The sequence below is a fragment of the Hippocampus zosterae genome, chromosome 5 (assembly GCF_025434085.1).
Source record: "Hippocampus zosterae strain Florida chromosome 5, ASM2543408v3, whole genome shotgun sequence".
Taxonomy (NCBI): Eukaryota; Metazoa; Chordata; class Actinopteri; order Syngnathiformes; family Syngnathidae; genus Hippocampus; species Hippocampus zosterae.
This window is the reverse complement of record NC_067455.1, coordinates 13580269-13602272: the sequence shown is the minus strand read 5'-3', so window position 1 is coordinate 13602272 and position 22004 is coordinate 13580269. Positions and strand designations below refer to the sequence as shown.

Sequence of the window (22004 nt, the reverse complement as noted above, 5' to 3'; positions counted from 1 at the left end):
TTGACCACAAACTAAACGTTGTTTATTTTTGAAGTTTGTACAGTGTGTGGTTTTTTTTTTTTTTTGGCTGCAGGTCAAAGTGTCAAATGCAGCGAACCAGCTGGAGCTCAATGGTCTGATCCCTCACACTGAGTATACAGTCACTGTTTATGCTATGTTTGGAGAAGAGGCTAGCGAACCCATTACAAACCAGGAAACTACTTGTAAGTGTTGCTTAGCCACATACTGTACATTTGGCGTGTATCGCATTCCGCAGCAGGCAATATCTTGCAAGTATTGCAGCACAAAAATAACATTTACCTTTTAATTGTAGCTTGCAGTCATGTAAGCTACATCATTCTGAAAGTAAAGATATAGGATACCTTCGACACAACAGCCATCTATTATCTGAACCGCTTATCCTCACGACGGTCGCAGGCGTTTCCGGAGCCCATCCCAGCTGTCTTCGAGCAGTAGACGGTGTATACCCTAAACTGATTACCAGCCAGTCAAAGGGTATCAGTGCAGTTCTGTTCCACTCCAAATTACAACCATAAGAGAATTTGGGCTTTAAAACTGCGAGTCTACTCTGGTTTCCTCCCACATTCCAAAAACATGCATGGCAGGCTGATTGAACACTCAAAATTGTGTGAGTGTGAGCATGGATGGTTGTTTGTCTATCTGTGCCCTGCGATTGGCTGGCAACTAGTTCAGGATGTCACAAACTGCCTGAAGCCGGCTGGGATAGGCTCCAGCACGCCCTCAACCCTCGTGATGATAAAGCAAATTAAGACAAAAAAATGGAAGATGGGGAGTCACAATTCAAGTCCCATTGCATAGAAAAATGTAAAAATGTCATGTTGTTGGAGATATGCTTCTTTGCTTCTCCCATGGTTGCCTTGAGTAAGGCATCGTTCAACCCCCCCCCGCCCCCTTTCATGTTCTCTCCTTGGGATTGGGTTCTATGTGTGTCACTGTATACTCATCAGAGTGAAAATTCGGAGGTATTATAATCAGTATATTGAAACAGATAAGGGCTGCCCGATAGTCCAGTGGTTAGTGTGTCGACCTTACAGTGCAGAGGTTGTGGGTTCAATTCCAGCTCCTCTGATTGTGTGTAGAGTTTGCCTGCGTGGGTTTTCTCCGGGTACTCTGGTTTCCTCCCACATTCCAAAAACATGCATGGCAGGCTGATTGAACTCTTGAAATTGTCCCGAGGTGTGACTGTGAGAGCGAGTGTTTGTTCGTCTCTGTGTGCCCTGCGATTGGCTGGCAACCGATTCAGGGTGTCCCCCGCCTACTGCCCGGAGACAGCTGGGATAGGCTCCAACACCCCACGTGAAGCTTGTGAGGATAAGCTTCTAGGAAAATGGATGAATGGATGGATGAAATAGATAAATGAAAATCTGTAAATGCATGAATGCCTCACTTAATATGTCAACCAAAATCAACTTTATTATCTTTTTAAGTTGATATATTTGGAGCTTGTTAGATTGTGCGGGTGTACTTAATCAGTAAGTCTATTGTGAGCACATTGGCAAAACTCCACTACACACTCTCTCTATCTCTGTCTCTCTCTCTCTCTGCTCAGTACCACTCAGAGCGCCCAGTAATCTCCAGTTCTCTGACATCACGCACAACTCAGCACACATCAGCTGGGACCCCGCTGCCAGTGGAGTAACTGGTTATCGTATCATGTGGGTCAATACAGATGGGCGGGTCACTGAGGAGGTGTGTGTGTCAAATATGTTTTTATTTTGGACATTGTATCATCGCTGAGTGAGACCAAACTTTATTTTTCGCACATAAGATTATCAGTACAATAACTGTACAAATAGTGTTAAGTAACTTCAATTTAGGTTTCAATTATATTTATAAACAGCACATCCCTTCCTGTCCTCTACAAAATCACTCAAGCAGGAGTGATCGTTGAAGTTTCATTAAATTGTGTGTCCTTCAGGTGGAAGTTGGGCCTATAAACTCTTACGACCTCAGTGGACTGAGGTCTTTGATGGAGTACTCGGTGGCTCTCTTTGCTCTGTATGATGAAGGCCAATCAGAGCCGCTCACTGATGGATTCACAACTAGTAAGTCCCTTTTGTTGTACTGAGGAATGAAGCAAGATCTTTTAGCTTGATACTTTAATGAAATTATATCAAACCCCATGCTGGTTTCTGGATTTTTTTCCTTTTTTATGAATCAAGCGTTTTGTTGGCATTGTCCTCTGTGTTGGCCTGAACAATACATACTGCAGGGCCTGATGCCCAATTCCGATAAACCGTTAAGTCCGCTCTTTTTATATACTCGTATATAATTTGACTTCTAATGTAAACACACCGCATCTGTGATGCGACACGCATTCGCACGAAACACGATGTGGAGTGGCGTGCACCCAAAATAAATACTACATCAAGTCGGCATAGTGTTGACAGACATAACTATGGTGCTGCGTGTATGGGCTCATTTTATCATTCCATATTGCCGTAGTAGCGAGGAGGGAGGAGGTCGAAATCTTTTGGGGAAATGAAGCCGGGCTTTTCAGTCTCCTCATTTCATGGCGAGGTCTACTAAAGATGATGCCACGTCACTGCCACACCGTCTGCGTGGCTGAATTACTACTATCACCACACATCTCAACTTTATGCTTCATTTTTCCAAGTGGGATTAAATTAAAGTGTAGTATAAAGATTTTACTCAAAACTAATTCACAGACAGGTGGCAATAGTCACCCTTCCAAGCATACCACCACCCACCCAGGTCAGATTTGGAAATCTACCGGTAATGATTTAAATTATTACAGGTAAACGTGTCTTATTTATTGGGATCAAATTGTTATGTGCAAGGGTTAAGCATTGGAAACAGATATCACTACCAGTACCAATTTGCATGAAAATGTGCATGAAGTAAACAAATGCTCCCGTAACTTTGTCTTCTAAATCGATTGTTTTTCATTCCACAAAAAGAGCTCCACCGATGGCAATTTATTGTTAATTTCCACGAAAGGGCGTATCGCTACCGTTCAAAGGTGAGCCGTTTTTCTCACAGTGCCAAACAGTGTCGAATTTTATTGCCCCTACTGCTCCCCCTGCTACATTGGCAATATGCCCACCTCATTTACACCTCAGCATAATAGCCGCGGCCCATTAAAAGGTCATTTTCCTGTCCCTGACTATTCAATCATACTAACGGTTATTGATTGGTCAGAATATCCCTCTAAGCAACAAGCGTTTGGTGCTGAGTCAGTGGAAAAAAATAGACCTTTGGGAAGAAACCATTGAACTCCTCAGTCAAGAACAAGGTGATGTTTTTTCCTTTCCTCGTGGTTTAATGAAGTGAAGGCCTCGCAGGTTTTTGAAGATGGGAGCTCTCCCTAAAATTATGTTTGCTACATGATTTATGTTTTTTTTTTCTTAACATCTATTCATCCATTTTATCTCGCGCTCATCGTCATCAGGGTCCTGTGTGAACTAAAGTATATCCCAGCGTTCTTTGAGGGAGAGATAGGGACACACTTATCAGCTATTCAAAGTTTATTTTTACACATTATTATTATTTATCTCATACACTGAAAAATAGCAATAAACCTATTATATGTTCTACTTTTATTGGGAAATTAATCAAGTTGATGCAGGAAGTCACTACTTATTTGACTTGCTGTATCGGTACTACTTATCACCATTAATTTTACTTCTTCAGAACACCGACTCATACATACACAAGGGTTGCGTGTGTTCTGGACTTTATCCCTTTATCTTTTTGCAGTAGGCAGGGTACACCCTGAACTTGTTGCCAACCAATCGCATTACCATTTTTTAAAATATTTAATTGTAACCATTTTTAGGCTCTCCGTACTTGACAGAGAGAAGAACAAAAGAAATATTAACCATTAATATTTAGTAGGATGGTGCCCGTGCACTCAGCGTAAAAACTGGCATAACTTCATTTTCATGCCACCGCAAGTCTAGTCCAGCATGTTGCACCTCACTGGGCATTCTGGCGCATGGAGTTACCTCACCCCCGACTCATCTGACAATTTTCGAACTGACAGTAGTCTGCATTCAGTGTATTTGTGAATTTAGTAGACGCAACTTTTACCTTGTTACTTCCATGTCCCTCAGCACGCCATGCAATTTGGTGACATAAAGTATTCAACACTTTAGACTACCTAAAAGGAGTTTTGTAGTGCAGAAGGTGTAACCTGATTTTTGGTGTTTTTGATTGAGGTACAGGCAGACGAATTTGTCACTCCGCAAATCTGTGCCATGGATGTCATGGTATTTCATTCCTAAATATGACACCAGCATGGGACAAATCCTTTGAATCATTGTAGAAATCAATTCATCGAACGAATTATAGTATTATTGTCTCATTTAAAAACATTTTTGCCCCGCATCACTATTGGGGGTGGTGAAGGGTTGTCACACACGTGTGCACGGTCGTACATGTGCAAGGTGGTCTCCAATTGCCCACTTCACATGCACAGTCGACTACATCATCTACAAGGGGAGAGCTTGCAGTTTAACTGCCAATATCATGTCCAGACTCCAGTGAGTCTATTTCTGGTTTTGCAATATTAAGCGCGGTGTACTTGGGCAAATTGTGCCTCCCACCACGTAGATTTTTAAGCATATTAGAAATGGTTCCCCGATTAGTCAGGAAAAGGTTCATTCCATCCCACAATGGGGCACAAACACGCCCAATTCGACCTGTCCACAGTCTAGCAAAATACCAAAAGAAAGAAAACTCCACTTAAGTGTACAATTAGACATGCTCTGGGAACAAAAATTGGGCCCTCGGTTTCAAATGGTCTTTGTAAAAAAAAGTACATTTGGGCTTCATCTTACAGCCCCAGTTCCAGGTCCCCTACACCTCCGTTCCAGTGATGTCAGTGCAGATGGCTTTCAGGTTAGCTGGGATCACTCAGCGGATGACATCACCGTCTATAGACTCTCCTGGGCACCACTCACAGGTGGCGACACAAAGGAGGTTGGTACCGTAACAGTAATTCTCACATACTACATGGTTGTCACTGTATTGGAGCAGTTGAGGTTGACTTTAAAGGGTTTATGCTCAAAACAATGAAGGCATGAAACATGAACATGTTTTTAAAATTTGGTACTCTCTTCTCATCAATCTAAAAAAATATTATGTGAGTGAAATTTTAATTTAGAGCCAACAATGGTTATCCTACTGGATGTAACTATTGTTCAAAAAGTGTGTGTGTGTGTGTGTGTCTGTGTGTGTGTGTGTGTGTGTGTGTGTGTGTGTGTGTGTGCGCGTGAGTGCGTGTGTGTGTGTGTGTGTTCGCACTCTTGGTGAGAGTGATCAGTGTTGGGAATAACACTTGGGAATTGGAGAGGTAGGTTGGAATTACGGTTCGTGAGCACTTGCTTAGACATATAGTCACACGCACACACACACACACACACAAACACACACACACACACGCTCACACGCGCACACACGCACATTTTTAATAGCCATTCAAACAATTCAATTTCTTGTTGTAACACTTTTCCGAGCTGCCCTTGAAGGAATCATGAACAGTCGCCTCATATAAACAATCATTTGCACAGACAGCAAATGAGACAGCTAGCCACCAGCTAGTCATGGCAGATCTAGAAAGAAAATTGAGCAAACGAACAAGCAATGTAAATGGAGTAAAACTATTCCATATTAATTTGTACAGGACAATCTATAACAACTAAATAGGTTGAGAAGTGAGACATACTTATCAAAAGAGCAGCAACTGTCCAGGGAGGAGATATTACACTCTATACACTATAATAAAAAGACTACTACTAATAATAAGAAAAAAAAACTGCGATGTCATTTTCAGTTGACAGAAACTGGCACCATGGCCACCCATTGAGATGGCTAAAAACGAATGGATTTTGCTGCTTAACTCATATTCCAGAAACACAATATTAATCAGAATGCTGTGTTTAGCCTAGTGGAGGCGTATAAAACATAATACTGTCAAGAAAATCTTCCCCTTTAAATAATGCTCCGTCGTTTCTTCTGTGCTTTTTATCCACCGTTTGTTGTTTCAGTTTTTATTGCCCTTGCAAGACGAATTAGTGACCTTGGACTTGGAAGTCTGGCGTTGTATACAGAGAATAAATACTTCTGGCAGATTCCTGGTCTATTGCCACAAATGTATAACATCTTGACCTAGTTTTTAACTACTACTCTATGGGAAGTATAGATAAGATATTTCCAAATGTGGAAAACACTTACCCAGTGAGATGTTTTTGAGTTGGTCAAACTCATTTTATGAGTAAGTCTAGATTTGAATTTTTAGTAAATCTAGATTTGAATTTTTAGTGAGAAATCAATATTAAAAAATGTGTTTCCTTTTTAGGTGGTTCTTAGTGGAAGCGATAACCGATACAGTTTCACAGACCTGAGTCCTTCAACTGCGTACGAAGTTATGGTGATGGCAGTCTTCAAAGACCAGTCAGAGAGCGATGCTGTGTCTGTCACAGAGACCACATGTAAGTCGTGTTTTGAGACCACCAGAAATTCCTGTTATTGATGAAAGAACTTGACCTTGAATCATCGAATCAATACAATAGAATTTCTCAAATTGCTTACCCTCACGCCGCACTTTGCTCTTAGGGCAGCACAGTGCCAATCAGCACAAACGTAGGTTTCATCATAGAAAAAAAAATGTGAGTTTCTGCAGTCAGAGTCTAACTCTAAATGTAACTAATTGCAATGACTTGTTTGTCCTTGTTTATCTCAGAGAAGGAAAATCTATTTTCCCCATCAATGATTTGTATGTATCTGTCTAATTACCTGAGCTATTGATATAGGGAGTTGCTGACTTTTCGCTCTAATTATATAATTGATGCTCTTTGTATTTCCCTAGTGGCCAAGACAACAACGATTGCCACCGCAACCTCTGGTAAGAAGAGTAAAAATGTCCATGATGAAATGTTGCAAAACATCATGCCCAATACCAGGCTTAGTTTCACATCTGTCACTTTCCAAAAATTCACACGTTCACTTGAGTCACTTTTTTCCCCCCACATATTCACACAATGTACATTTATCATACTGTACTGGCCCCCAACAGCTATCATGCATACATGATATATGATGACAAAACAAGCCCAACAACAACAACAACAACAAAAATTAATCTGAGGGGCAATATTGCAAAAACATCAATTGTTTCTGTAAGCACAAAACATTTCATCTCAGTGAGAAATCTACAATCAAACAGTGCTTGTTTTTATTGAGCACCCATCTGAGGTTTAATTATTGTTCGAACCAGAATTTATTTGCAGCATATTATGTCCTTCGATTGTTGAAAGATTCTCTCGCTGTTTCTGGTCTTTCACAAATGGAGTGAGATCCAGTGGGAACCCCCACTGCGGTTATGTGATCAGATCAAATCCGTAACACAGTCAAGCAAGTGATGGTTGTGTTACGAAATTGGATTCACCCTGCAACTGTTGTTCCAACTAATTATTTCAGGAGTGACTGCAGCTGATTGAGTTGAAGCCATTCCTGTAGTCAAAGCTTACAAAATTCTAAACATACAGTACATTCAAAGGTTTGCTTGGAATTTTAAAAAGTGGGCACCCCCTATGTCAAGGCTTTTATTTAACGGTTGCTGTATGGAAATAGCTTTCCAGATTTCGCCAATTCAAGTGTTGCACAAGCTTGATTTGTGTGCGCAACTATTTTAACCCTTAGATGCATAAGTGACTGGCCCCTACACTCTTCCATAGGTGGGTGAAAAATGACCCATAATACAATAAATGCTTTTTTTAATGACATTTTTGTCATTTTGGTTAAGAATAATCACTTGTATAAAATTTTGTAATATATTTAGGACCATACAGGAATGATTTCATGTTTGAAATATCTTTATTTTTAATTTTTTAACATTTTTGAAAAATAAAAATCACCCAGAATAGCAATAGAAAAATGTGAACATCTATTTTGTGTGTGTGTGTGCCTGTCTCTCTGTCTGTCTGTCTGTCTGTCTGTCTGTCTGTCTGTATGCATTGCCTGTTTTGGCTTTCTGGCAGTGATCATTGCACACAGCTACATTGCATTTCCCACACCTATTGCTGACTTTGCGATCTTTGTTACTTGGGCAGATCTGACACCTTTTTCACTTTGGTTGGCCCTGTGTATTTCTTTCCTGTGTCTTAGTGGTGGCTTTTGTCACCCCGCACCTTTTCATTGCTTCAATAATCGGGATTTGCAGTTGGGTGCAGCTTTCCAGTCGACACCTCATGTGTGGTGTGACAAGCTCCTTTGACAGCTCTTTGAGGAACAGCCGTCGTGCATTGGTGATGCCACTCTTGAAATCTGGGTGCTGATCCATGAAAAAGGTGTAGACATTTAGGGTGCCAATGTCAATTATGTCTTACCATTGCACCATGGGCCACCTCTGTGTTTGTCGCTTGCACGGGTAGTTGCCAACCATCTGGTCAATGGTGTCTACACCTCCATTTGTCTCGTTGTAAAATTTGATCACTTCTGTTTTTTTCTTTTTACTATGTTCATCCACTGCTTTGTTGTGATGCATCGTGCTCAGGAGCACAACAGATTTTCCTTTCTTTCTGACATAGCTGACCATGGTAAGGCTGTCATTGAATCCAAACTCTATGCTGTAAACCTCCCTGGACTTGGAAAGCTTCATCAGAGTAGGGATGTCTGGCTTGTTCTGACATAGAGTCCCCACAATAGTGAGCTCCTTCTCCAGGAGATGCTGCGCTAGTGGCACACTGGTGAAAAAGTTATCCATGGTGTGTTGCGACCGGTGTTTCTAAATCTACCACTCAGCTGCTGGACAATATTTTCTCCCAGATTCTTCTGAACGTCTTCCCCTGGTCATCTCCCCGTGTAAACTATACCATCTATTGCATAGGGGATGCCTGCATCACAAACCCAGAAGATCTTTAGGCCATACTTGGCAAGCTTGCTTGGCATGTACTATAGGAACTTGCACCTTCCCCTGAATGGCACAAGCTGTTCATCGACGGTGACACAATCACTGGGGATGAATTGCTGTCTGCAGTTGACCAGGAACGGGTCCCATACATAGCGAAAGACTGCCATATGATCTGTTTCCAGGCAGAAGGCCAATTTGTAGATAAATCATAGTCATGAACGACACACAAACAATGTTATATGAAGATAATACTTAGACGTATCAGCTCTTACAGTGTAAAATGATTTTCCTGAGGGGTTCATTTCTGATAGTATAGTCTGCCCAGTCCGCAGTCAATGTATTGCTGACAGCCAAAGTCGATTCGAATCAGTGGTTCCCATTGGACTCCATAGTAAATGTACACGGGTCACTTTTGACCCATTTATGGAAACTTTGGGTAGCAATACAAAAACTGAAATTTCTTAAAATGTATAAAATGTAAGTTAAAATTGTGAATGACATTATATAAAAAACATGTTTTTTGAGGAATACCTGGAATATGAAATTATAATAAATTTTCAGTCCGAAGATATTTCAAGAAAAAAACCTCACCGGGTCATTTTTGACCCACATATGCATCTAAGGGTTAAAGGTGGACCATTGGCAGAAAGCAACACGACAGGTCCTTTGCTGGTTTGTGGAACACTCTCCCGTTAGAACTGTCATTTTATCAACCTGCCATTTTAAATCTGTTCCATCCGCTGCTGACAGCAACCCACTGCCAGCATTGAGTGAGATTTGGATGGCTAAATCTCACCGTTCATTGCCTCATGTCTGTGCGGCTGTTGCACAGCCCCCCGCCAAACGGTGAGAAACCTTCGTCTGAGTGATGAGACCACGGAGAGTCTCAAGGCATCATGGGAGCTGGATGACCCCCGTGTGGAGAGCTTCAGGCTGTCCTACACCACCATCGGGGCCAGTCACAAAGAGGAGACGGTGAGTTTATGAAAGGGGAAGTCAGCTCAAATCATTTCTACACAGTGATGTGTTCTGTGCGCCTCTACGAGGCTAAACACAGTTGTCTGAGTAATATTGCATTGGAAGAATATGAATTAAGCAAAATAAAATCCACCAATTTTTGTCCAGCCCAAGTGGCTGCCATTTTGTATTGTACCACTTGCTGTTAACTGAAAATGACATCACAGTGCTCACTCTGCTTGCAAAGGTCCCATTTCAAATTGATTTCAAATTTAGTTCTGCAGGCTGGCTTGATATTTATATTTCCCAATTATTATGAGAAATCATGAACATGTTCACTGTCTTCACAGAAGTGATTATCATAAATTGTGAATAAAATTACATAATAATAAGTGGGGCCTAACTGATGTGGATATTGCTATGCGGTGCCAATTCTGATATTTGGAAAAATAACGTTTCAATAACCAATCAACTGGCTGCTTCATAAAAAATATATATTATGAATAAGATAACTTCATTTTTTTTACTCATTTAACGCTTACATCAATAAAGACATTAATTACAGATAGAATATTTAACTATTTTTGAATACTTTGTCCTTTAATATTCATTTAACTTCACAATAGAGAGGAAAACTGCCTTAAAAACTGTATTTCTTTTGTGGGGTGGAGGGATTTTGAAAATCTTTGTTTTATGTTGTCATTTGGTAAGGTGAAAAGAAAAAAACAACATTAAATGGCAATTTCTTGCAGATTTTTTGATATTTTCAATACAATTGTCAGGCCATAATCCTTACATTATTAAAGGTAATTTAAGTAATGTTTTCATTTCAGAAGTGTGCCTTGGGCATTGTGATGTCATTTTCAATCAACAGCAACCATTGGCAGCACAAGACAAAATGGCAGCATCCTGAGATGGATACAAACAGTTGGATTTTTCCTCGAAAATCATATTTCACTCATTCATTATTAATCAGTTTGGACTTGGGACAAAGTGGGGCAGATAAATGTTGGTGATTTGACTGCACCTTTGCTTTAAGGTGCGTCAGCTCTTTCCAAGTAGAACCCTACAATGTTGGTAAGTGCGCACTCATGCTCTCTAAATCCAGGTGGATTTTGGCAAAAATAAATAAATAATAAAAAGATGAATCAAAAAGTTAACCCTTCTCTCATATTCTGTTCACATCGTATCGCTTTTCACACATGACAAATTCTTGTTCGAACAAGCTGGGGAGTTGTACAGAACAGACAACAAGGCTGCCTTTTCACAGACTGTGTAGTGGTTGGTTCTGCTAATAATTTACTCCCATCAGAAAACCGATTACACGTTCAGTGCCGGTCCACTCGGCCTCTCCAATCCCAGATCGCCGAAGCACACATTCCATCTTAACCGGCGATTCACTTACCTCCCCCCTCCATCTGTTCCTCCAATCCAACTTTGCCTCCTTCTTCTCTCATCACCACCTTTTACTTTCATCCCCGGAACCCTTTTTCTCCTTCTTGTTTTAATTTCCCGCTATGGCGTCAGAGCCGCGCAAGATGGAGAGGCCTGACCGAGCCAGAGGACATTCCATTATCTTTTCGGCAGCCATTTGCTTGCGTGGCTTCTAAGATGGGTCACGGTGGAGAGAGGAACAAAAGAAACAAGCATGAGTAGCTGAGGAAACTGTTGCTAAGGAAAAGTGGGACAAGAGTTTAAACCTGACCACTGCCTGGTGCATAATTGTTGGTTTTTTTTTCTTTTGTATAATTTGTCTTGATGGGCCCGGATGGATTCCCCCTCAGTTCCCCGTTCTCCATCAACCCGCTGTTGTCTTGCGAGTGATTCACAGGGTAGTCTGCTTTTCACCCATAATTGGCTGTGATAAGCACCAGCTCTTGTTTTTACCCTCAAGTGAATATACTGCAGAAAATTGATGAAGGATTGGTCAGCCTGACAGCAGTAGCAAGTGTTTACCATAAAATGGGCCAACAGATATTTACTGTGCGCAGATGTTTTCATCACGAGATGACGTGCCATGAATTTTTTTTTCTTTAAATTGAAAGCTGGAAGTTCTTTCTCATGCATGTATTGCATTGCAGACAAATATAACAAAGAATGGACTGGAGAAAGCTGAGATGAGAAATCTAACAGTTTGTGATGGGTGGTTTTGTTTGGCATTTCATTTTGCTTGGAAGCGTGGCACGGTAACCTCCCCCCCGCCCCGCGCCTCCCCTGCCCCACCTCCATCCCCGCCTCCTCCTCCGCATACACAGACCGTGCTAGCTCGGTTGGTTCCCTGGTCAAAGTAAATCTAAAGGATTTCATTTTATTGTCTGGAGCTCACCTTTTTTTTGCTGTGTTTAAACCTCGACTCATACGAGAACAGTGATTCTTAACCTGGGTTCAATCGAACCCCAGGGGTTCGGTGAATCAGTCTCAAAGCCTCTGTCATGGAGGTTAAGAGCACCAGACTTAACATGTCAATGACCGGTAGTTATGTCGCACCCGCTTGGCCATCACTGGTTGGTAGATTTTGTGCACAATTTAAAAACGTCATACTTCTACTAATTGTGTTGACTTTTTTTATTTTTCACTAATGAAGGGTTCGGTGAATGTGCATATGAACTGGTTGGGTTCGGTACTTCTAACGAGGTTAAGAACCACTGTACTAAAACCTGAGCGGTTTCTCCAAGATCCAGTTTAGATTGAGTTCTTTTCAAGTATTTGTTCATAGCTGTCTCTCTCAGAGCAAGCCATAACTTATTCTGTTGTGGATGCACAGGTTAATTGTACCTTTTGCCATCCAATGGAAGAGAATGCGATTGTTCGCTCTCTCCCCAATATGTATTTGGCTAAGAGGGATTACTTGCAGTAAATCAATTTCTGAAACAATGAGCAAATCTGAATAGTTCCCAGACGCCCACCTGATGATCTCTCACGACACAGTTTACGAGTCTTGTCCACTTGTCATCTTCACTGCTCTTACCGAGCCTGAGCCCTTTTTGATACGAACTCTCCCTGCTTGTGCGAGCTTGTGACCGTCACAAAGTTGGACTGGCAAGGTTCATTTTCAGTCCATCGTGGTGTTTGGAAAATGGCAAATTAAATTTCTTGAGCTAATGACAAGCTTGTCAAGCGATGGAACACTCCAGAACAGGAGACCATAAAGCTAACCTTGACAGGACTTTTTTTCTATTAACTGCCACTCACAGTTTCAAAAGGTCATCGTCACTCAGTATCAGCCTTGATATTGACATCATCATATTCACATCATCTCCACAAGATCACCTTCATACGATATTCTTGGTTGGTTCCTTGGCATGGCTGTAACTTCAGGCAACCAATTTTATTTGGTAGGAACAAGCACATTCAAATGCTGAAAGAGAACCGACTTCAACACCGATACCCAACTTTAATTGCTCTGTCTCATCCTCTGCCTCATGCGACTTTATTGACTAAGCTGGAGTGAGCAGAATTGCTGAACAGTTGCTTGACATCCCTGAAATTACGCATAGCATTCTGCAATCTGTCACCCAACGAGCCTTTCCCTTATTCATAAAATTCTTCTATTTTATCCAGAGACTATACATACAGTGTGTGTGCAGTGTTTGAGCTTTGCATTTGTACTGTGTCACTTTTACCGCCCCTTATTTGTGGAAGGTGAACCCTGACTGCCACTTTACCGTGTGAGCATCCATTTGTTTTTGTTTTTTTGTGTGCCTGTGTATTCAGGTGTTAGTTCCTGGCCGTCAGAAAAGTATGTGGCTGGAATCCTTACTTCCTGACACTCAGTACAAAGTGACTGTCATGCCAGTGTACAACGATGGGGACGATGGAGTCAGTGTGTCCGCACAGGGGACGACATGTGAGTCACGCACAGATGTGCGCGCACACACACACGCACACACACACACACACACACACACACACACACACACACTTGCCCGCAGTGCAAATGAGGACGGTTCATAATTACGGTAGTTCTTTTAATTAGGAGGCACTGCTAAATTCCTTATTGGTTGCCGTATCCATTCTCAGGAGAAATATTGACTGTCCCCTCGTTAAACAGGGAGAAGGCATGCTTGATAAGAAACGTCATCATCTTATATGAGTGCGCTATAGCTGGCCTTATTGCAAATAAAAATCTCTAATGCCAACAAACAGCAGTAATAAATCAGACCTCAGACACGCATGTACCAAGAGCATGACAAGATAATCTATTTTGTGCAGAGATAAAACTGTCTTTTCACATAAATTATTCAGGAAATAAACATATTAAACCAAGCTTGGAACCCAGAAAAACATTTTTAGCCATATCCGTTGCTATATTTGCAATTTAAAACATGTATACAGTGTTTCATTGAGCCATAACAATGAACCAGCTGTGCCTTATATTAATATTGTTGCCTCATAAATGAGCAACATAAATTATTGATTATGTGAACCCACACTCACTCGGCCAGAACCTCAATACATTTTTGTTACTGGCTATTTAAAGTCGTTCTAGATTTGTGCAATTTGGAAATGCTGTTTCTTTTCTTTATGCATTTCCACTTTTTTTTAAAAATAATTGACATTGTAACTGTAGGTGAAAGTCTGATACTAAATGTTTTTATTTGTAGCACAACAAAAATATTCCAATTCTCAAGTGAATTATCTTCTCACTGAGGTCATTGAAATGAAAATGTGGCTCTTCAGTTGTCATTAGCCTGTTTCAACTCAATTGTCAATACTCCATCCATGCATCCATCATCTACCGCTTATCCGGGGCCGGGTCGCGGGGGCAACAGCTTTAGCAGGGAAGCCCAGACTTCCCTCTCCCGAGCTACTTCGTCCAGCTCTCCCCGGGGGATCCCGAGTCGTTCCCAGGCAAGCTGGGTGTCATAGTCTCTCCAGCGTGTCCTGGGTCTTCCTCGGGGTCTCCTCCCGGTGGGGCATGACCGGAACACCTCACCGGGGAGGCGCTCAGCAGGCATCCGAATCAGATGCCCAAGCCACCTCATCTGGCTCCTCTCGATATGGAGGAGAAGCGGCTCGACTCTGAGCCCCTCCCGGTTGACCGAGCTTCTCACCTTATCTCTAAGGGAGAGCCCGGACACCCTGTGGAGAAAACTCATTTCGGCCGCTTGTAACCGGGATCTCGTTCTTTCGGTCACGATCCATAGCTCGTGACCATAGATGAGAGTTGGAACGTAGATCGACCGGTAAATTGAGAGCTTCGCCCTTTGGCTCAGCTCCTTCTTCACCACGACAGACCGATACAACGTCCGCATCACAGAAGACGCTGCACCAATCCGCCTGTCGATCTCCCGCTCCCTTCTGCCCCCACTCGTGAACAAGACCCCAAGATACTTGAACTCCTCCACTTGGGGCAAGATCTCCTCCCCGACCCGGAGGGGGCACTCCACCCTTTTTCGACTGAGGACCATGGTTTCAGATTTGGATCTGGATGCTGATCTTCATCCCAACCGCTTCACACTCGGCTGCGAAACGCTCCAGTGAGAGTTGGAGAGCCCTGTTTGAAGGAGCCAACAGCACCACATCATCTGCAAAAAGCAGGGATGCAATTCTGAGGCCCCCAAAACGGACCCCCTCAACGCTTCGGCTGCGCCTAGAAATTCTGTCCATAAAGGTTATGAACAGAATCAGTGACAAAGGGTAGCCTTGGCTGAGTCCTACCCCCACTGGAAACGATTCCGCCAGATGCTCCCAACAAACCCTCACAATACGTTTGGGTCTGCCAGGACGGACCGGCATCTTCCCCCATCATCGGAGCCTACTCACCACCAGGTGGTGATCAGTTGACAGCTCCGCCCCTCTCTTCACCCGAGTGTCCAGAACATGCGGCCGCAAATCCGATGATACAACTACAAAGTCGATCATCGAACTGCGGCCTAGGGTGTCCTGGTGCCAAGTGCACATATGGACACCCTTATGTTTGAACAAGGTGTTCGTTATGGACAATCCGTGGCGAGCACAGAAGTCCAATAACAAAACACCACTCGAGTTCTGATCGGGGGGGCCGTTCCTCCCAATCACGCCCCTCCAGGTCTCACTGTCATTGCCCACGTGAGCATTGAAGTCCCCCAGCAGAACAAGGGAGTCCCCAGCAGGAGTACTCTCCAGCACACCCTCCAAGGACTCCAAAAAGGGTGGGTATGCTGAGCTGCTGTTTGGTGCATATGCACAAACAACAGTCAGGACCCGTCCACCCACCCAAAGGCGGAGGGAGCCAACCCTCTCGTCTACTGGTGTGAACCCCAATGTACAGGCACTGAGCCGGGGGACAATGAGTATGCCCACACCTGCTCTGCGCCTCTCACCGTGAGCAACTCCAGAGTGGAAGAGAGTCCAACCCCTCTCGAGAGAACTGGTACCAGAACCCAGGCTGTGTGTGGAGGTAAGTCCGACTATATCCAGTCGGAAATTCTCTGCCTCACACACCAGCTCGGGCTCCTTCCCTGCCAGAGAGGTGACATTCCATGTCCCAAGAGCTAGCTTCTGCAGCCGAGGATCGGACCGCCAGGGTCCCCGCCTTTGGCTGCCGCCCAGCTCACATTGCACCCGACCCCTTTGGCCCCTCTCATGGGTGGTGAGCCCATGGGAAGATGTTTTGTTTTATTTTATTTATATATTTTTATTTTATATATTTTATATATTTTATATATATATATATATATATATATATATATATATATATATATATATATATATATATATATAAATAAATCCTCGTCTCACCCCTCGGGTGGTGTCCGTTCCTCATTCAGCTCGGGTCCTCAACCAGAGGCCAGGAAGCTTGAGGGTTCTGCGCAGTATCCTTGCTGTTCCCAGCACTGCACATTTCTGGACTGAGATGTCCGATGTTGTTCCCGGGATCTGTTGCAACCACTCATCTAGTTTGGGGGTCACTGCCCCGAGTGCTCCGACCACCACAGGCACGACTGTCACCTTTACCTTCCAGGCTCTCTCCAGCTCCTCTCTGAGCCCTTGGTATTTCTCGAGTTTCTCATGTTCCTTCTTCCTGATGTTTCCATCACTAGGGACCGCTACATCCACTACAACGGCTTTCCTCTGCCCTTTATCTATGATCACGATATCTGGTTGGTTCGCCATTACCATCTTGTCAGTCTGGATCTGGAAGTCCCACAGGATCTTCACTCTGTCATTCTCCACCACCTTTGGAGGTGTTTCCCATTTTGACCTTGGGGTTTCCAGTCCAAACTCCGCACAGATGTTTCGGTAGACTATGCCAGCCACCTGGTTATGGCGTTCCATGTAGGCTTTCCCTGCCAGCATCTTACACCCTGCAGTTATGTGTTGGATCGTCTCAGGTGCCTCTTTGCACAACCTACACCTTGGGTCTTGTCTGGTGTGGTATATCTGGGCCTCAATGGCTCTGGTGCTCAAGGCCTGTTCCTGAGCAGCCAGGATGAGTGCCTCTGTGCTGTCCTTCAGGCCAGCCCTCTCTAGCCACTGATAGGACTTCTTGAGATCAGCCACTTCAGTTATGGTCCGGTGGTACATCCCGTGTAGGGGCTTGTCCTCCCATGATGGTCCCTCTTCCAGCGCCTCATCTTCTGTTCCCCATTGTCTGGCACATTCTCTGAGTACGTCATTCGTTGGAGCCTTCTCCTTGATGTATTCATGGAGCTTGGCTGTTTCATCCTGGACAGTGGCTCTCACACTCACTAGTCCCCGGCCTCCTTCCTTTCGGCTTGCGTACAGTCTCAGGGTGCTGGATTTGGGGTGGAACCCTCCATGCATGGTTAGGAGTTTTCGGGTCTTAACGTCCGTGGTCTGAATCTCTTCCTTTGGCCACTTTATTATTCCTGCAAGGTATCTGATCACTGGCAGGGCATAGCTGTTTATTGCCCGGGTCTTATTCTTGCCATTGAGCTGGCTTGTTAGGACTTGCCTCACTCGCTGGAGGTATTTGGCCGTAGCCGCTTTCCTTGTTGCCAGTTCGAGGTTGCCATTGGCTTGTGGTATACCAAGGTACTTGTAGCTGACCTCAATGTCTGCTATTGTTCCTTCAGGGAGTGAGACCCCTTCAGTGCGGACTACCTTTCCTATCTTAGTCACCATCCGACTACATTTCTCAAGCCCGAATGACATCCCGATGTCGCTGCTGTAGATCCTGGTTGTGTGGATCAGGGAATCTATCTCCCTTTCGCTCTTCGCATACAGCTTTATGTCATCCATGTAGAGGAGGTGACTGATTGTAGCTCCATTTCTGAGACGGTATCCATAGCCTGTCTTGGTGATTACTTGGCTTAGGGGGTTCAGTCCTATGCAGAACAGCAGTGGCGAGAGTGCATCACCTTGGTATGTGCCACATTTGATGGACACTTGGGTAAGTGGCTTGCCATTGGCTTCAAGTGTGGTTTTCCACATCCTCATCGAGTTCGCAACGAAGGCTCTTAGGGTCCTGTTCACCTTATACAACTCCAAGCATTCAGTGATCCATGTATGTGGCATCAAGTCATAGGCTTTCTTGTAATCAATCCAAGCTGTGCACAGGTTGGTACGTCGGGACCTGCAGTCTTGTGCGACTGTTCTGTCAACCAAGAGCTGATGTTTGGCTCCTCTGGTATCTCTACCAATGCCCTTCTGTGCTTCGCTCATGTATTGATCCATGTGTCCACTTATCTTAGCTGCAATGATGCCTGACATGAGCTTCCATGTTGTGGAGAGACAGGTTATTGGCCGATAGTTGGATGGGGCTGCACCCTTCGAGGGATCCTTCATGATCAGCATCGTTCGCCCTTCGGTTAGCCATTCTGGGTGAGTCCCATCCCTCAGCAACTGGTTCATTTGTACTGCTAGGCGCTCATAGAGTGCTGTGAGTTTCTTTAGCCAGTAGGTGTGGACCATGTCCGGGCCTGGTGCTGTCCAGTTCTGAGACTCTTTCCTGTATGTCTGCCACCGTTATGGTAACTGGGTTCTGTTCAGGGAGGTTGCTGTGCTTTAGGCGACTGGACAAGGCTTGGAGCCTTTGTTTGGCAGTTTCGAGTGCTTCAGGTATAGTCATCTGGATGTACCTCTCGGGTATCGGCCTTTTCATCACACCTCTCTGGGCCTCCGTCAATTGTATATATATATATATATATATATATATATATATATATATATATATATATATATTGTCAATACTGTCTCATGTATTCATGATTATTTCAAATGCAATTGTTTCTTTGTTTTGGTCCAGTGCCTCTCTTGTCTCCTGAAAACCTTCGTGCATCAGAAGAGTGGTACAACCGCTTCAGGGTCACCTGGGATCCTCCACCGTCTACGACTGTGGGTTACAAGATCCTTTACCAGCCAGTCCATGGTAGGAACATGCAGCAAATATGCAAACCTAAAATGAACACAGGGGTCCTTTGACTCACATGCACACTGAGAATACAGAATAATGAGAATAATATGTGCATGTGTGTTTGTCATTCGCAGTACCAGGGAGAATTTTGGAGTTAACCGTGAGCGATGACGTTAACTCGGTTCTCCTCCAGAATTTGCAGAGCGGCACAGCGTACGGCGTCCGAGTGGCCGCCTCCTACCCTTCAGGACAAAGTGAACCATTGCTAGTGAACGCTAAGACATGTGAGTTTGCACCCAGACTGATTTAACGATGCTTTATATCTGATCAGGTTTACGTCTAAAACCAAAATTGCCCTTGGCAATCTGGAGAACAACTGTGGGGGCTGCATGATATTGGAATGGAATCCATCTTGCAGTTAGTTTGATGGGCCAGAAGGTTAATGATAGCAGTGCGGTTAAAATGAGATCTTGAATTGAATTCCTAAGCTTTAATGGGACATTGCTGTCAGGTTAAGTCTTCCTTGCAGATTTGTGGCAAGGACGGCGTAGTGTGACTTAGTGAGGAAAGAGAGGAAGCAATAACAGCCAAGGTAGAAGTACAACATGCATATTAAAGGCTCGGATTTCCATCAAGACTCCCAGTGGAAACGGAGCGACCGAACAATATTTATATATCCGCGTCAGACGGCAAGAACACTCATTCACTCTCCCAACTGCTTATCTTCTAGAATAATCTTTTAATATATTGATTTGGTTTCAGTGGCTGTACAAGGCTAACGTGACTTCATGCCTCAGCCATTATAAACAGATTTAGAGGAAGGGAGGTCTACAGGGGAAAAAAATGGTCGGCATGGATCATGCCAGGAAAACTACACTGCTCCATATTTGTTAACCAACAAAATGTGTCCTCGAAGGACAAGATGCAAAACTACACAAATTGTCTACTTGTCTCTCTCTACCTACAGACTACTTTTTCTCACCACAGTGAGGTATGAAAATTAAAAGAAGCTTATTATTTTCTTCATTTACAGTCGCTGGTAATTGCTGATGAAAGTACTGAAAACTAATACAGTAGAATAATAACCTCAACGTAAATGAAGTCACCCAAAAAAAAAAGAATTTGAATACCAAATATAAGCTTTGCCATTAACGCATGGATTTTTGTATGCGGTTGGGCTCCGATGATGTCTCACTGTGCGTCTGTTCCTTAATAAATCCCCGCTGATGATGAGCAATAATTTTTGCATGTCCTCCTGTTTCTTTGAAGTTCCCAATTTGAACATGCACTCCAAGGTAACAACAGAAATGCATGAACGGAGATTTACTCTCAAATACTGATATTTTGCTATTTTTATTTTCAACGCGTACAGGATTAAATGAAACTGACATTTTTTACCTCTGATACAAGCTTCTTTTTATCTACGTTTCTTTGTATTACTTGAAACCAATGTCATCTAACCCACTCTGCGGCGCCACCAGAGGGATGTGAGAGACAGGTTACACCTTAGGAGGATTGCTAGACAATCATCAGCGTGGCTCTAAAAAAAAACATCAGCCATCAAAACAATGAAACATATGAAGCATAAAACCAAGACTTAAAAAAAAACAACAACAAAATGTTCCCTTTGGGAGATTAAGAAAGAGGGAAAAAAATTACACAGGGCCACATTGGATAAGTAGAGAGGTTGCTCCAACATGGTCAGGAACTGTCAGATGCTCAGGGCATTGTGAACATGAGCGTTGTCATGGTGAGGCCTCCACGGGTTCTCGTACACAACTCTCGCCGATTCTTATGCACTGAATGAAGGATCTCTTTGTAGAAGTGCCGATTGATCATCTGGGCCTGTGTTAAGAACTAAACAATGGAACACTGCGATCAAAATGACTTCAAACTTTGACCCTCTTGCTTTCTTCGGCCTTCCACTGAAGGATCTGGCGTTTGGTCAAAGATCCGTGACTGACCGACGATGGTCGTGCTCCCTAGAAAGATTGCTCTCATGGGTCTCATCATCATTAAATCATTGTTAGTGGTTCTGACACAAGCAGAGGATTTCTATAGAAAGAGCATGTGGGGAGGGGTACGTTCAATTGCAAGGAATTGAAAGTGATGCATCAAATACATATCATCTGTCACATGATTTTAAGTTTCTGCTTGTGGTGATTCACGGAAGCATCCCTCTCATGGTAGCAACCACGCACATCTTGCACCAATAACTCACACGTACGAGCAAGTGGAAAAACAATTATTGGTGCCTTGGGTACCACTTGGGGAGAATGAAAATGCCTCCTCATGATTAAGTTTTATGTTGTTTGCATTGAGATGCATCTGCTTAGTGTGCAGTGGTTTTACCGACATGCATTCAGAGTACCTGCAATATGTCCTCCATCTCTATTTTGCTCCTGAGCAATAGCTACTCAAATCTTCTCTTCGATACTTTTGGCCTTTTGTGTTTGTCTCACCTTTTGTACTCAGCCATGTCCTAGATTTCCGTTTTCTAGTCTCTTTAACTCTGTCTTTATATTCGCATCTATTCCCAACTGAGCGAGAGGGATTTTGTTTCGTTTTTATTTTACATAATTGATCTCAAAGGGCAAGGTCTTGTTCAACTCTGAGAAGAGGGAGTGACTAATTGTAAAACCTAGTGAAAAAGAACACACTCTTTTGACTGTGGTTTATATATGAGATCACTTACATGGCAAAGTTTTTTTTGTTTTGTGATATGTATTTTTTTTCCTCAAATTCAAGTGTCTAAAATGCATGGCATCTGCCTCACAGATTATGCGTGTCTGTTATTTTCTTGCATATTAAAAGGAGCACCTGCCATATGCTTATAGCACTAAATATCAA

At 43.3% G+C, this 22004-nt stretch overlaps 1 protein-coding gene across 4 annotated transcripts in view; it reads left to right on the top strand.

The window, feature by feature from the left end:
• Positions 1–22004, top strand: part of col14a1a (collagen, type XIV, alpha 1a) — a 122404-nt gene that overhangs the window by 39172 nt on the left and 61228 nt on the right. For all 4 annotated transcript variants that reach the window (XM_052065696.1, XM_052065694.1, XM_052065693.1 and 1 more), the window contains exons 13-22: positions 74–203; positions 1571–1710; positions 1940–2066; positions 4826–4965; positions 6344–6476; positions 6854–6889; positions 9729–9871; positions 13568–13700; positions 19047–19169; positions 19289–19438. In XM_052065696.1, coding sequence (XP_051921656.1) covers positions 74–203; positions 1571–1710; positions 1940–2066; positions 4826–4965; positions 6344–6476; positions 6854–6889; positions 9729–9871; positions 13568–13700; positions 19047–19169; positions 19289–19438 — 1255 coding nt within the window. The remainder of the gene's footprint in view (positions 1–73; positions 204–1570; positions 1711–1939; positions 2067–4825; positions 4966–6343; positions 6477–6853; positions 6890–9728; positions 9872–13567; positions 13701–19046; positions 19170–19288; positions 19439–22004) is intronic.